The sequence below is a fragment of the Tursiops truncatus genome, chromosome 2 (assembly GCF_011762595.2).
Source record: "Tursiops truncatus isolate mTurTru1 chromosome 2, mTurTru1.mat.Y, whole genome shotgun sequence".
In the NCBI taxonomy this organism is placed as follows: domain Eukaryota; kingdom Metazoa; phylum Chordata; class Mammalia; order Artiodactyla; family Delphinidae; genus Tursiops; species Tursiops truncatus.
The window spans coordinates 161,111,807-161,129,220 of NC_047035.1; the positions used below are offsets into that span (position 1 = coordinate 161,111,807).

Consider the following 17,414-nt stretch of genomic DNA (forward strand, 5'->3'; position numbering starts at 1 on the left):
TTTCCTCTGCAATTTTAGGCTTTATTGGGAGAATACAGGTGAGGCTGAGTCAGGAGTTAGGTCGTTGAATAACCACAGGGCAGTGGACCTTAATCTGGTAAGGACAGTGGACCACCCTGTGAGGCATTGGAGAACCAGTTTTGAACAGGATTCTTCCTTTAGGAAATGTATTTTGGAAGCAATGTGAAGCAGGAATTAAAAGGGGGAATTATTTAATAATATTGGCCCTAAAGTAGAAGTTAAGAGTTTAACATTTGGGCAATTCTTTGACTATTAAATAAAGTTCAGTTAATATGGAATAGAGCTGTCAGTGAACAATAGCATTAAATTAGGTCAAGTACATAACCTGGCCCAACATTGCATATAAAAGAGGCCATACCAGCACAGATATGTCAGACCAGGAAATATAGTGTAGGACCATCTGGAGATGATAAAAGAGGAATGTATCTCTTATCCTCTGGGGTCTCTCTGGGTTCCAGGCCTCATGACAAGAAAGAAATGACCAGCAACTGCTCTAACATTTCATATTTTTGTATATGTTTCCACATTCATGTATGTTTTAGATTATTTGAGGTTATATGAAGGCAGAAAATTCTTCCTTTATGCAATTTCAGACATTTGCAGTGGTATCACTATTCATAGTTAGGAAGGAATTCACTATCATTGTGGCAAATATTGATGCTGAGTAACAATGATAACTCTTTGGGGGCCTCTTAATATGTTCTGCTTCTTCAGCTCTTGATTTTCCCTAGCACGGAAAATATATTCTTGATTTTCTTTCGTGTCTGGAGCCTCTGTGTGTTGGGGGAGAGAGCGAGCTCCATCACAGCTTCATGTTGCAGGTAACCCAACATCCACTGCCCTGTGTCTCTCCTCCACCCTTTCCATCACTACTGAAGAGCTTGGGCTAGAATGTAGATTCTGAGGGATATTGGTGTTGAGATTCATACACACACACATTTTATTTTTTAAAACAGTTTTCAGTTCACAGCAAAATTAGGTGTAAATTACAGAGTGTGGGTACACCTGCCTCCCCCATAATCAACCTTCCAGCACCATAATGTTATGTTTGTTACAGCTGACTAATCAACATTGACACATCCCTGTCACCCAAAGCCCATAGTTTACATTAGCTTTCACTCTTGGTATTATAATTTCTGTTAGTTTTGACAAATGTGTAATGGCATGTCTTAATCTGTTCAGAATGCTGTAACGGAATATCATAGACTTGGATGCCTACAAATATTTCTTTCTCATAGTTTTGGAGGCTAAGAAGTCCAAGACAAATATGCTGGCAGATTTGGTGTCTGGTGCAAAACTATTTCCTCAACTAGTGCCTTCTTGCTGGGTCCTCACAAAGTGGAAAGGGCAAGGGCCAGTTTTAATAAGAGCACTAATTGCATTCCTGAGGGCTCCACTCTCATGACCTAATCAGCTCCCAAAACCCCACCTCCAAATGTCATCACATTGGGAATTATGTCTCAACATACGAAATTTGGGGGGGATGTAAACATTCAGTCTGTGCCATGGCATGCATCCACCATTACAGAGCCATAAAGAAGAGTTTTACAGCTCTAAAAGTCCCCCCTTGTTCCTCCCTTCCTTTCTACCATCTCTGGGTAACCAACGACCATTTTACAATATCCACTGTTTGCCTTTTCCAGAATATCATATAGCTGGAGTCAGACAATATGTAGGCTTTTAAGATTGACTGTTTTCACTTAGTAATATGCATTTAAGGTGGTGCTAATGTTTTTCAGGTTATAAAAGAGAACAATTAATATCGTTCATTTTTCATAGAATTATATGAGAAAGACATTAACTGTCTTAATTAGGTAACTCCATGGCTGATACCCAAGAATAAACACGTTAATATTAAAATTTTAGGGAAACCTTCTTAACTTCTCAAAGAGGGTATGCAGTAGAAGGCATTCAGTTCAGAAGATATACATAGTACATCTTCCAAGAGTATTCATTTTATTTGAATTCCTGGAGGAAGTCTTTTATAGTGAAAAAGCTTGAATGTCCTATGTCGTAGAATGTAGAATTTTGATCAGATAAAACAAAAGACTTAAAAGAAATGTTGAGCTTATGGAGAACTACTTCCGGCTAAGGGTCTACCTAGACTCCCTTTAGGGGTGCAAGTTCAGGTTCCTCTTGCAACAAAAGTATTTCCACGGAAAATTTGAGAAGTGATTCGACAGTGTGGAGAGGGTGTTTAATTTAAAACAAGATGCATTTTGATGGTGGGATAGTATCTTAGGTTCCCAGGGAAGTGAACTCTGAGGCCCTGATTCCTATGCAAAAGGTTTATCGGAAATTCTCCCAGGAACAACCCCTGTGAAGTGAAGGAAGCAGGGCTGGGCAGAGGGAGGGTTGAACTCTGATACAGGTGCCATAGGGGGTCTCACGCTGATGCCATGGGGAGCCCGGGAGCTGCACTGGTCCCAAACTGATGCATAGGGGCTGGACCATCTTACCCCCAATTCGCCAATGAAGGGAGCCGATCCTGGGAGGCTGTGTGACTTTAGAGGGAAAATCCTAGAGGTAGACTCAGCTGTGAGCTGTCATCTGGTAACCTCCCAGCAGCTGGGGGCATGAGGGCCTTGATAGAAAACTCTGGACAATTCAAGACAGAATCCACTACAGACAATAAAGCCCACCAGTTTTCTTGTAAAGAAGGACCTAGAACAAGTGAGTTTGAATATCTTTTGATATGAATGATTCTAGAATTTAACAGAATTGCTGCCTCCAAATAAAAGAGAGAACTTTACTTTGCATATCTGATGTAAGCAAAAATATAAAGGAACACACACATGCAACTCATTTTGAATAAGGTGAGAAACTTGTCTTGAAATAGAGAAAATTATTCCCTTTTGTTGTTATTCCCAACAAAAGGTTGGTACCTTAGCTTAGCTAAGTAATAGGTGTATTACTAAGGTTGGTTCTAGATTTTCGTCACATGCAAAACGTTTATTCAGCCTTTTCAACCTACAGTTGAGGTTCAACCTTGAGGTGAGTGTATAAAGATGAAAGTTTAGTCCATAAAATATTTGAGAAAGAAATGAAAGTAAGGATGTCTGTCCTGTCTTCAATGTGAGATTAATAAAAAGAATGAAGAGAAACTATTTGACCATGGTTAAATAGTTAAATATCAAAAGATATATATATGTTATACATATAAATTTATAAAAATTGAAATCCAATTTACTTTCTAAGTTTGAATTCAGAACGTTTCCATTGGAATACTGCAATTGTATGCACTGCTATGACTTAGGTAAATAAGAACATGACACAAACGTCTCAAAGTCATACATTTATCCCTCTCCCACTTAAATATGCTTATTTCCATGAACAAAGATTGTCTTATATACATGACTTTCATCACAGAGTTTGAATTTAAATGTATTCTAGATATGTCACCACTACTGAGTGAGTGATAAGGGAGAGTAACTTTTAAATTTCATTTCTAAAATGAATTCACACCACCACCCTTATGTATAAAACAAATCATTCTTATATTACCCATAAATAATAGTAGTTTTAAAATGTAAAAAACACAAAATAAGGTGTTCCTGAACTGGTCCCCACTACTTTCGATTTTCTTTTCCCTTAAAGTACTGATGAGCCCGTCAACATCTGTCCCAGAGACGATACGAAGTATAAGAACTGTTCCACTAATAACGTTCCAGCAAATTAGTGCAACCCTGTGTGTTCACAGATATCCCCTGACCTCTAGAAACAGCAGCAAGTCAACACTCTTTGCACATGCTTTAAGTGTTGACTTAAACCATTGCTATGGAACAGTTTCACATGATAAAAGCTCATTAAATTTACATCACGTCTTTGGATGCTAAAAATTTGTGAGCCTCAGTATCCTCATCTATAAAATGGGTTGGTTAGGTGTGAATTACATTATCCTGAAGATGCTCACTAGTGTAATATCTTAGCTTAAACTGTGATTGCATCTGCACTTTAGATATGGCTACACATGTCTGCACTCTTTAGACCTTTGAAATGTGATCGTGACTCAAGGGCAAAGAGCAGTATGACAAAACCATAGCAGACCTCAGTTCTGTGACTCAGTCCCCCCAGTTCTCAGGAGCCAAACTCCCCTAGCTGAGGCCGCTAAGAAACAGTTGCTAAACTGTATACTGACATAATGACATAATGCCAATTTACTTAAATTTTAAAATCGTGATTGCAGCTTTTCAAAGTGCCTAACTTACTGTATAAAGGTATCTTTACTCCTCAAGGAAAATCTGATGGTCAAATTTAAGAGCATGAATCAAAATTTCTTCTTTAATTTGAAAGTGTCATTTTTTCACAGTAATGATGCCCTTTATATAAATGTTTCTGAGGTTAAGATAAGGTGTATTCTCTAATCATGTTGGCCTGTTTTGTTAGAGTTCATATTACTCCTAATAGAAAATTGATTTGCTTAAATTAGCTAAATGTTTCATGTTTATGCGAGAATGAGAGTATCCTATAATGTTTCAACACTAGACAGAGAGATAACTCCCCTAATGTGAAAATGACTGGCTCTCTTTTTAGGTCCTGTCTCAATACAGCCGTCACCGTGTGAAGCTGATCAGTTTTCCTGTGTCTACACACTCCAGTGTGTGCCCCTCTCGGGGAAATGTAATGGACAGGAAGACTGCGTAGATGGATCTGATGAAATGGATTGTTCTCTCAGCCCCCCTCCTCAGCTCTGTGGTCAAATGAAGTTCCAGTGCTCTACCAACGAGTGTATCCCATCCCTCCTGCTATGTGACGGAGTGCCTGACTGTCACCTTAATGAAGACGAATCCGGCTGCTGTGAGTTATTTTCATTCACTCAGTGTGCCAGGGGAGAAATGCTGTTTGGAAATGATAGAGAGAGCACGACAGATAAAGTAAAGTTCTCTAGAGTGTTACCACGATCGTATCAGGAGTAACATAGTTGTTTGTGTTATATTGCTAAACAAAGCATATTGTCCTCGCTTAGCGTTTCTGGAAACATTTTGTTTGTAGTCACACTAATCTCTGTTAAATGTGTGTGATTTCCTTTTTTATTTACAACTGGGTCATTCATGTAGGGGATGCTCTTATGTATCCATTATCTTTTTAATAAATGTTTGTGGGAATGGATTGAAGACATGTAATTATAATTTCTTCCCACCGTAAATGTCCATGAAGATGGCTCGAGCAAATGGGCAAATATCCATTGTAGTGAATAGATGTAGCTAGGGGAAGGACCTGGACCTGGGTAGATGTTACGTCATTAGAGTTAATGCAGATGGGGGTCCGCCTGCCAGTGTGGGGGACGCGGGTTCGGGCCGTGACCCGCAGAGCGGCTTGGCGCATGCGCCGTGGCTTCTGAGCCTGTGCTCTGGAGCCCGCCAGCCACGGCTGCAGAGCCTGCATGCCACAGCTGCTGGGGCCGGTGCGCCTGGAGCCCGTGCTCCACGGCAGGGGGGTTCTCCGCGGTCGGGGGCGCCGTCGCGCAGTGGTGGAGACCCAGCGCAGCCAAAGATTAAAAAAAAAAAAAAAAAACCGGAAAGAGTTAATGTAGAAGTAAATCTGTGGGACATTAGGGTTGACGTTATCCTTATCACTAACTACCTGTACAATCTGGGCAACATTATTTGAGTCAGTCTTACCATCCATGTAATACCTAACTTACAGGGCTGTGCAGATTTGAGAGAATGAGTGTAAAATTCCCAGTCCTGCATCCGTCAACTTCTGTCTTTATTATGATTAGCCTATGTCAGATAGGGAAGGAAGAGTGTTAATTAAGTAATTATACAAATTACACAAATTTTTAAGGTGAGTACATAATCGTGGTGGAGCCAAAGCATCACTAACATTTTATTTAATTCCTTGTTTGCTTGGTTTCACATTATAACGTGCTGTATTTGGGCTGCAGTGATAGAGGTCCATAAGCCCTATGTTAGTGGCCACTTTTTTGTCGGGGGGAGCAGTAAAGTTTGGAAGGTAACTGTAAGAGGGGGATATTGGGAGAAATAGAAGGGTATTTCAGTGCCCTGTTTTTTGTGGGCATCCAGAATTATGATAACTACTGGAAAAGATGTGAAGATGAATAAAGGAAAAGGAAGATGACTTTTGGATTTTTGAAGGTTTTTGCCTTAAATCAGTGAATTTCTTTTGCTGGTTTAGGTTTGGAGATTGGCTTTCTATCTCCCTGTTATTTCCTACATGTATATTCTTTCTATAATAAAGCCAATTTGTGAGGTCTTATAATATTTTCTTAGGAGCAAGTTAAACAAATGGAGGTGAATGAGGAAGAGGAAGCCAAGTTACTTATCCCTGTTCCCATCAAGGCTCTAATGGAATTTGGCTGATAGACATCAGATTAAGTTCAATATAGTCATATGGTATTTGACTTCAAATAACAATGCTATTTAAAGAGAAGCTTAGGAAGGGACTGTATCCTTATACTTTTAGACATATGTTGGAAAATTGGTGTTCGATGAGATAGTAATATATGAAATTCTGCTTCTAAGGGGAAATAAGTCCACATTGGGAATAGACGGCATTGTAAAAGAATTGCTTCTCTCCATGTCCAAAATATTTATTGAGTTGGGACTCTGTAGGGAAAATTGCATGAAAATAAACCATGGACAAAATGCTAGAGCAAAATTACAGAATAAAAGCATCTGATGGTGACAATTTACCAAACAATTGAAAGCATAACGGTTTTTTTCCCTCCTTCTGGGCTCACCTATTTATTTAGAATGGTATTTTATAAACTCTCCTTCCTTCCTTCCTTCCTTCCTTCATCACAAATCTTCATTAAGGATGTAATTTATGCCACATGTTGTATTGGACATTGGCGATCCAGATGGACATGACATGGTACAAGCTCAGGTTGTTGGATACATTACATATTAGTGAAGGAGATTAGTGATAGTTGGAATACCATGCGATAAGTTCTGTGACAGAGATAAAAACAGTGTTATTGAATAACATAGGGTACTCCCTAACTATGGTGCTAGGGAGTCTATAAATTTTAACAAGAAAAATGATTGCAGAGCCAATTTTGGAAAGACAGGTAGTCATTAGGCAAGTAGAGATGCTTGATTCCAGTGGAGAATGTTCCAAGAATAGAGAAAAAGTTGTTTGATTGAAACATATTTCATATAACTAGAGTAGAGTTTGTGGTATAGGGACTTTTGCAGAAATAGGTTGGGAGAGATAAGCAGGGACTAGGTCTTAAAGAGTTCACCCCATCATGCCAGGAAGAAGTGTTTAAGTAGTACATGGAATGGATTGCAGTGAGGTTGGGGGACTGGTTAGGAGATGTTACAGTGGAAATATAAAGGGATTGAGTAGATTAATGGCATGAGGTAAGATTATGAATAGATTTAAGAGACATTCAAGTGAAGAGGAAGAGAAAGTAATCAAAACTAGTTTCCAAGTTTCTGATGTGGGCAACAAGACGGCTAATCAGCCATTCCTTGAGCTGGGAAAAATAGGAGGAGAAGGACCTCTTAGGGTAAGAATGTGGCTTCATTTTTAAACATGTTGTATTTATGGTATCTGTGGCACATCCATGTGAAACGTTCAGGATGTGTTTATAAATGGATGTCTGGAGCTCGGGAATGAGCTAAAGGAAGATATATAAAGATTCATAGCTATCAGCATACGATGATTCAAGCTGCGGATATAGATGAGATAATGGAGAGAGGAAAAAGGTAAGGTGGCAGACAGAATCCTAAGGAACACGTAAAGGACTGTTAAGAAAAACCAAACATCGAAAGACACGGAGATGTGGTCATAGACATAGGAGGGCAACCAAAAGAGAGTGATGATCTTCAATTAAAGGTAGAAAGCCTACGTATCAGAGAGTATTCAAAGGTTCAAACGTGTCTGAGAGATCATGTAAGATTAGGACTAAAAAATACAGACTGGGAAAAAGCACAAATGGTTGCTGGTGGTCTTGGAGCAGAATTGTGATGTCAGTCTTTTGTGGAGAAGATGGGAAATGGCAGAGGGAAACCGGCTACAGAAAACTTCAAGAAGTTGGCATTTCGAGTGGGGTCTAGGATAAAATAAGAGGTTTGGTTCTTTGGTTTGTTGATTTTGTGAGGCTTGCACATAGTTAAATGTTGTAGGAATAGAATTCTGAGAAGTTTGCAATTTTATGCTGGAAAATCGATAGCAATTGATATTTGAAAGCCTTTTATTCTTGCAAAAATACATGTTTAGTGATCAGAATGCTCAAACAAAGCATGTGATAAGTCCAAATTTAAAAATAATTCATATTTAATGTTGTCTTTCCACTGGAAACATGTTTTTTTATACACTGAAGTGATACTTCACCAAAAATATTTCCGTTCCCTAAAATAAATGGAAAAATAAGTATGGTTTAATTATATAGGAAAATAACACAAAACCAGGAACATTCTTCTCATTGATATTCCTCTGATAGCAATCTATTCACCAAGAAGATTTTGATTTCATCAGATGTATCTGTCAATATCCTAACAAGAAATAGATGGCACGTTGAGATTGTTTTAATAAAGGGATTATTTATTAAGGAAATAATATGCATAGGGAAATCATAAGGAATAGTAACAGCAGGGCCTTTTATCATTCATAGAACAAAGGATGTGAGAGGAGGGAACAGTTGCCTGAATCTAGAGTCAAGGAGAGCTACCTGCTAAAAGGAGTGGCGTTTGGTTACGGAGCCGCTAACCAGTAGTAATCTCACAGTCTCTTCTCTCTGCATCAACGTCTTGCTGGTGCTACCTATCAAGCAAACCCAACCAAAGCTAGAAGGCAAAGAAGCACGTTGATGTATCCTTAGAGTTCAACCTCCCAGGGCTCAGAGCAGGGAGAGAAGATGGAGAATGGCTCAGGAGAGGCACATTATCCATCAATAATAGAGAGAATGGGAAAAACAGATGGAGAAGTGCATAGTTTTCCTACTATCTAACTTTATGTCCCAATAGTAGTCAATACTATTATCAAGTGGAGCGTCACTTCCGAAGATTGGGAATGGATCATGCTCCTAAGACTTGTGGACCAGCCTTGATCATCCACAGTTTTATTATTGGACTTTCAATTTGTTAGCTAGGATCTCAACATCCTTTGGTGCTTCTCCATCACACTGTAAAGATCATCCTCTGCATCTGACAGCTTCTAACAAGAGTGTTCCTCAGTTTACTCAACATTAAAATCATAGAGATCAAGTCTTTTTTACAGAGGTATTGGAGAATTAAATGAATTAATATGGTAAAGTACATAATACAAATGTAATACATTGTTATCCTTTCCACTTTAAATTATATTTATAGTTTTATTTAAATTATTTAAGCTGCTAAGATATTTCAATAAGAGTAGTGATTGGTTTTAGTTCAGGGATAGAACACATATCCATCCTGCTCCGTGCCACGTGTGTGTCTGCCTTGAAGGGCTTGTAGCCTTTATTCCCATGGCCAAGATCATAGTTTCTTTGCTGTTAGAAACCTTAATCTGCTACATACATGAGTTTCATTTTAGTAGTAAATGGATATACACCCATAGTCATACATGCCTTACTTTTGTGTATATTTCTTATGCAGCAACTATAATCTTCAAAAGGGATTTTGCTTTATGGAAGTAACTCCGATGAGCCATTCACGAATTGTTTATCTTTAATGTATCATCTACCTGAGTGAATGAGCTAAAAGCCATAACATTCTCTGTGTTACTTAGTTTATTTCGATTAGAAAGAGTATGAACCTCTAGGATGATGACAGATTGAAATAAGTATTTTTATAGACATTAAACCATAATGTTTGAAAGAGAATGTGGCAAAAGTAGGTATTGTCCAGGGCAACATTTTGAAACCTGAACTTCCTATAAATTTTATTTATAACTTATTTGGACTAATTTTGGAAAATGTTTTTGTTGTGTATGTGTTAATAATGGAGGATAAAAAGAAATAATGATTCCATTTGCTTTGCTGCATTCAGTCCTTTGCTGTATAGGTGTCAATAAGTATTAATTGCATACATAATTTATTTTCAACCCACTTTTTTTTTTTTCTTTTTTTGCGGTACACGGGCCTCTCACTGTTGTGGCCTCTCCCGTTGCGGAGCACAGGCTCTGGACGCGCAGGCTCAGCGGCCATGGCTCACGGGCCTAGCTGCTCCGCGGCATGTGGGATCTTCCCGGACCGGGGCACGAACCCATGTCCCCTGCATCGGCAGGCAGACTCTCAACCACTGCACCACCAGGGAAGCCCTCAACCCACTTTCAAAAGGAAATTAATAAATACTAACTTTAACGTTATACCATTTAAAATGCCACAGAAACTAAGATTTTAGTTTCAAATTTCATAAAGTGAAAGGCCAGTTTTTAACTATCTAAACTAAACTTTCGATAAAAAAGTAAAACTTTCTACAAATGAAACCATTTATTTTCTTATATACTTTTTATGTGTTTCAATGCTGTTTGCGCCATAGTTGAGCATTTATACCGCTTACAAGTTAGAACTCTTCATTGTACAGTCAACTTGAAAATAAGCTCTCAGTCACACTGGAAATTAGGTTAAGGATTGGATTAGTATTTCTGAGAGAAGAAGGGTCCAAAATAATGCTTTACAAGTAGGTGAGTATGTCTCATCTTTGTATACAAATTTCAACACATTATATTGTTTAAAATCATAAAACTATTATCTTGTATGGTCCCTCAGCTCCTTGCAATGAAAAACAATGATAAGAAAATATGTATACATACACATACATGGATATATTGAGGCATGTATATATTCACACATTCATTGTTTACAAACATCTCTTCATCTAATAGGAGTTGGAAAATTATTCTATTTTTTAGTTTACTTGGTTTGGAATATTATTTATCTTGTTGATGTATTACATATCCTAAATTATGTCACTCTTTGGAAAAGCTTAAAGATCATCTCTTCTCCTGGCACCTTAGCCATTTCTACAATCCAATTTCAGCCTCATTTTTTAGATTTGTCTGTCCTACCTCTTCACACAAACTCCCCAGTCCAAGGCAAACTGCTTTTACTCACTGTTCTAGTATCAAACTTATTGATTCCCAATCTGTAGACTTGATTCCCACTCTGCTAAATGGCTATTCTCTGGAAACATTAAAATTTAAAACATATCTCAAGACTCTATTCTTACTTTCACCCTTTACAGACTTCCCTATGCTAAAGGAATCTCTTATTTTTATCATACTTATCTATACCAATGCTTTTCTAAGTCTGGCTGTATGACATTTCTCTTATTATTATTTTGAACCATTAATCATTCTTATATTGTTATCTTGCTTTTGTTGCTGTATATGTTTTGGTTACTGTTTTTAAAAATTTCTCTCCTGCACTCACCAGTGGAAGTGCTAAGCATAATGTCTTACTTATAGTGGCACCTCAATAATATTTATTGGTGTGAATTAATGTTCTAGCAGGAAGAATTGCTCAATGAGGAGTATCACTTTAATTTTTCAGACCCAGCACTTTTAGTCAATGGAAATACATACTCTTTTTTTTAAATTTTTTATTGGAGTATAGCTGATTTACAATGTTGTGTTAGTTTCAGGTGTACAGCAAAGTGAATCAGTTATACATATACATATATCCACTCTTTTTTTAGATTCTTTTCCCATATAGGTCACTACAGAGTATTGAGTAGAGTTCCCTGTGCTATACAGTAGGTTCTTATTAGTTACCTGTTTTATATATAGCAGTGTGTATATGTCATCCCAATCTCCCAGTTTATCCCTCTCCCTCCTTATCCTCTGGTAACCATAAGTTTGTTTTCTATATCTGTCCCTCTACTTCTGTTTTGTAAATAAGTTCATTTATATCCTTTTTTAAGATTCCACATATAAGCGATATCATATGATATTTGGCTTTCTGTGTCTGACTTACTTCACTCAGTATGACAATCTCTAGGTCCATCCACATTGCTGCAAATGGCATTGTTTTGGTCTTTTTTACGGCTGAGTAATATTCCACTGTATATATGTACCACATCTTTATCCATTCCTCTGTTGATGGACATTTAGTTTGTTTTCATGTCGTGGGTATTGTAAATAGTGCTGCAATGTACATCGGGTGCCTTAAAAAACATTTTTATGTTCCACTTGACAATAAATTTTGATAGGCGGTTCTCAAACTGAACTTTGTCAGTAACCTATGATAACTCAAATAAACAACTCCTTCCAGCCCATAAATATACTTTAAAAAAAGAAAAATTTGTGACCGAACTGACAAAATCTGTGCAAGACCCATGCATGGGAATATTTACTCCTGAGTCTTCTAAACTATCAATTTAGCTTGAGAAATTTGAACTTAATTGTCTTTATTCTAGTGGAAGTAACTTTCCAGATAAATCCTTTTTAAATTTTTGGCAATAGGTTTGGGTTAAAATATTCAAATAAGATATTGTATATGAAACCATTAAGTGCGTCAGAGAGAAGCAGAGCTATTCTTGTTGAACTTGGGGTAAGTGCCAGAAAGCCCTGGCTCTTCACTGCTGCCTTCCACATATCTCTGCAGAAACCCAGGGCTCAAAGGAACAGGAATAGGAATGCAGCTTAGATCAATATCATTATTATTTAGTGCTTTTGAAATCGATCCAGAAATCCTGACAAGATGGTGCAGTAGGTTCATTCTTTGACACTTTCCCTCTACTCCAAGCACATAACAATGCTAGATAGAAGAAATGACCCTAAAAAGGCTCAGGGACATGATTAATATAGGGCTGGAACAAAACTGGAATAGAACCAAGCCTGCTGGTTTGCAGGTTCTGAAGCAAACAGGAGACTGGAAATGCATGATGGTGGCCTGGAATGAAGGGTTCTGGTTTAGCCCTAACTCATAAAAGGAGTGTAGAACAGTCCACTGCCTTACAGGAAGTTATAATCCTGGAAAGACTAGAGAGCAAGAGGAAGGAACACAAGAAAACAGTTACAGGACTAAGGGTAGCATCCAAGAGAGGTCAAGTACTTTGCAGAAATAGATTGCCATTGAAATGTCAGTATCATTGATGGGTTCATTGTTAAGGACAATTTTCTGAAACAACCAAAGTCCTATGCACAAGATGTATGCTTGTCCCTTGAAATCAAGCCAACAAGAGACTCTGAAATTCGTAAAATACCTACATCATGCACTGGCAATGCTATAAAGGCACATACTCATATTACCTTGGGCTGCAGTGATCTGCATCACTACCCAGATCTAACAGATACCCAGTGACTACCCATGACTTATAACCCAGTTGGAAATGGATGAACATTCAAACAAATGACAATCTCTGTTAGTTCAGTTGCACATAATATAGAGATGTTAGGGGAGCAACAGAAGTACAAAGAGATCTGCCTTGCTATTAAAGTTGACTCTAGTCTAAAATCAGTTTGGACTATATAGTACATACAATGCATTTTATACACACATACACGAATAATACGACATAATGCACAACTGGGAGATGATTCTATGGACAAACTTTTTGTGAAGAAATTTTTAATTTCATAAATTGAAGTTTCCTTCACCAAGAACTCTAATATATAGTTTAAATGTAGGGCTAGCAAAATGAGGGGTAAAACAATAAACGGTCTTATTATTTTATTAGAAGAAATTTGTTTTTTAAAAACGATGATAATTATTGTTTTTTTTTCAGCCAATGAAAATTGTTCTGATGGAGCTTTGATGTGTGCCTCTTCTAACAGCTGTATCCCAGTGCACAAGCGCTGTGATGGCTTTGCCGACTGCATGGATTTCCAGCCTGATGAGTCCAGCTGCTTAGGTACTGTATATCCATTAAAATATTCTTTGTAATATAAGCCAATAACTTAACCTGCACACAATAAAAATATTAAAACTTGAAATTCTAAATAATATCAAGCATGGAATAATTGAATTACTATTATTGGTTTGGGGGCAGGAAGAATGTTAACATTAATTTGCTACATTTATAAAAAATGTACAAGTATATAATATAATGAATTCATGTGTACTCTACATAAACCATGTTCATGAAATAAAAATCAAACCATTTTAATTTAATATAATATAACTTAACATCATTAGCATTTAATCTCTTCTATGCAAATTGCTGGTTTCTATAATAGGGAAACCCCTACACAATCTAATATGTTATTAATTTTTTTAAATTGTAATTTTTCTCACTTCTTCATAAGAGCTCCCTATTTGCATGATCTAGTCATGCTTAAAAGTCAATTTATTTAACTTCAGACTAACTTTTAAACATTTTCTTTCTTCTGACCCTAGAACATTTATAAGATCTGATAATGTGTTTTTGTGATTATACTTTTATCAAAACTGCTTTAATAGTCTCTAATTTATTATAGTCCATTGTTAACATCTCTCCTGAGTAATTGAATTTTTATTTCGTGCAGGAGATATGTAAAATAAAAGATAGTTAGGGGCCATGTAAATGTCACAACTAAACAATAATATAAATTGGTGATAAAAGATGTATTCAATCATATTTTCTAAATAAATTGGGGATATTTCATATCAAAACTAGGAAAGAATATATTTTTGTATCTTTCAAGATAGAAGAATGTTATAAGTGACAAAAGCATGATAATTCAAATAAAATCATAGTGCAAAAAATATCTTTTTTTATGCTACTAAAAATGAGTACTTGTGCAGCACTGAATTTTATGAGTACAAAGGGAAATCAAGAAGGGCACAAATCTGATTCCATAAAATACGTGAGGATGAATGCTCTTTGGCATTACTTCTCTACTATGCATGCTTATACATCATATTAGATACCCGGAAGGAAATTCTGTTACTCTCTTCAGAGTAAGAAAGATATTAATGAGATAATTCCATTCTTTGAAACTATTAAGACACACCACTTATGTCCAGTACCCAAACGTATTTACATAAAAATGAGATTTTCTTCAGGATAGACCTATATGAGAACAAATATATTGTAACATGTTACAGTTCATTGTCTGCTTTGACATGTTCTATATTTAAAAATACAAAGAAACAGAAAACAGAAGACCTGCCATTCATCCTGCGTGATAGACAACCTATAGGTAATAATATAGAACACATTTTTGTTGTCCATCATTTCTGTCACTCACCAATTCGTTTAGTTCATTTACAAAGTATAGGTCATATTGCCACAGCTATTGGGTTAAAATGAAATAAAGAACTAGTGAAACAGTTCTCAGAAATAAGATCCGTATTACATTATGCATTCTCTTATTTATATTTTCTGTGCTTTTTGGTTTGTCAATCAAATATGATAAAGTCACTGTTTTTAAGAAAACCTTTAAGTCTCATCCATGCTGTGCCCATGCACATTCCACCTTCCTCTCTCTTTTCAAGCATCATATTCTTTTAAGGTCAGCATTTCATAGACATTTATGAGGCCAGTCCTTACAGCATCCAGTAATTCTCCCAGTGGTCACACAACAGATGGTGAGCATCTGGTCTCCCCTCACCTCAAGGTTTAACTCATTAACAAAAACCTCAAGCTCAGGCATTGCATGAGTGTTGCAGGTTAAGTATATTTCAGTGAGTCCTATCTATTCCCAAATTACATTAAAAAGGCATATTATTTGCAACTTTTGGTTGCTTAGGCAACAGCAAATTATTGAACAGGATACATCCGAGTTAATGTAAATTGAAAGTCTTTTTCCAGTCATTTGCAGTAGTAGAGGTTAATAAAGGTTATGTTAAGGTGATACTGTAATTATGATAATCACCTGTTTGAAGGAGAATTAGGGAAAGGCACTAAAAATATACAATTATAGGATGAGATATTATTAGCTTAATATATGAATAATAACAATATAGCTTAACAAAGTTTCAGAAGTTTTTGAAAACCAAACCAAAACATAACACAAAACTTCTCATACAAGTACTGTGAAGCTACTTCAAGTTTCTGAAACATGGTTAATCCCTCCTGCAGTTCTTGTGCTGAGATTTCAAGATAAAGAAACAGTCCGTGCCCACTAGGAATTTGGTTTGCTGCACAAGCTTCTGCTGAACTCTTATAATCCATGGAGCTCCTGAAACTGCATGTAGCTTATTGTGTATATATATATTTAATCATGACAAAGCATAAATACCATACAATTCAAAAGGGTTCTTGATCCCATAATATCAAGAAACACAAGGGGTGATAGAAATTCTGAACTGAATAATTGACATTTTTATACTAACAGGCTTTAGAATTAGAGGACCAGAATTTAGATGAATATCTGGTGCTCCCTTGCTATTAACTTGAGCACATTATATTATTGACCAGTTTCTTCCTCTGTAAAAAAAAAAAAAAAAAGCGTAAGTATGGGATATACCACATAATGTTGTGAGGAATAAATGAAGTAACACCAGTAAAACTCTTGGGACAGTCTCTGACATAGAGCAAGTCTTCAATAACCAGTAGTGTTTATGGTGATCATGATGATAGAAGAGGGAAAAGAAAAGAAAAAGAAGAATTTGGAGAGAGAGCAGTGGTAATAGAAATTAGGTTTCATGGCAAACTCAAAGAACCTCCAAATACAGAGAGATGGATGAGAACAATCATTTAATACTTTATGCATACGATTCACTAGTGTAAAATTGTTATAAATAAATTTAATTTTATCCTCCCAACAGTCCTATAAAAAAGGTCATCCTCACTTTAAACATGATGAACCTTATACCTAAAATACCTAGCCCAACGACAACACATAACTCATTAACTAAACCAAGTATCACAGAGGGAAAAACCAGAACTCACATGATTATCAGTCTTCCCAACAGTCCATCATGGAATAGCCATCACTTCCCTAGTCTCCACGCAATTTAGAAGGAAAAAAAAAATATATATATATATGTTTGTGTGTGTGCCTAACTGCAAATTATTTAGATTTAAGCTCAAAAGTTACTTTTATTTTTATACTGATCACTTGTCCAGCTTATATGTGTTTTTCTGCTCGTCCAAAGTAACACACCAGAGTGGGATTGAATGTAACTCCTTTACAGAATGATATTTCCACGTAGTTAACTGTGAGTCCTATTGGCTTCCAGACACATGGTCATAATAACCAATTCAAGAGGGTACAAGGCAGTGAGACAATAATAGTGCTAATTCTAATATTACACTTATGGATTTCTAGGTCCCAACTATTATCTACTAAAAATATTTAGTCTCTTCATTACTACCTAGTGTACCCATGTCTTTCCCCATTTCATCTGCTCTCTGCTGTAAATTGTTTTGAGTAGATGAAAGATGAAAATACTTGTACTGTGTCTTCCCATCTTCTGGATAAAAAACCTGGGTCTAAGGCAGAAACTTAGAAAAACTTCTCGCAGAGATAATCTACAAATCTTCTGTCCACCCAAACACCAGGATTCGCTCTTTATTGCAGCCAATGCCTGTGTTGTTTCCACTGTGCTCCACTATCTCGTGCCAGAAAAT

The 17,414-nt window shown here is 36.7% G+C and overlaps 1 protein-coding gene across 1 annotated transcript in view; it reads left to right on the forward strand.

Annotated features, from left to right (window-relative positions):
* Window positions 1–17,414, forward strand: part of MALRD1 (MAM and LDL receptor class A domain containing 1) — a 661,524-nt gene that overhangs the window by 549,049 nt on the left and 95,061 nt on the right. The window contains exons 35-36 of the mRNA XM_019933374.2: window positions 4,555–4,818; window positions 13,644–13,769. Of these exons, the coding sequence (XP_019788933.2) occupies window positions 4,555–4,818; window positions 13,644–13,769 (390 nt within the window). The remainder of the gene's footprint in view (window positions 1–4,554; window positions 4,819–13,643; window positions 13,770–17,414) is intronic.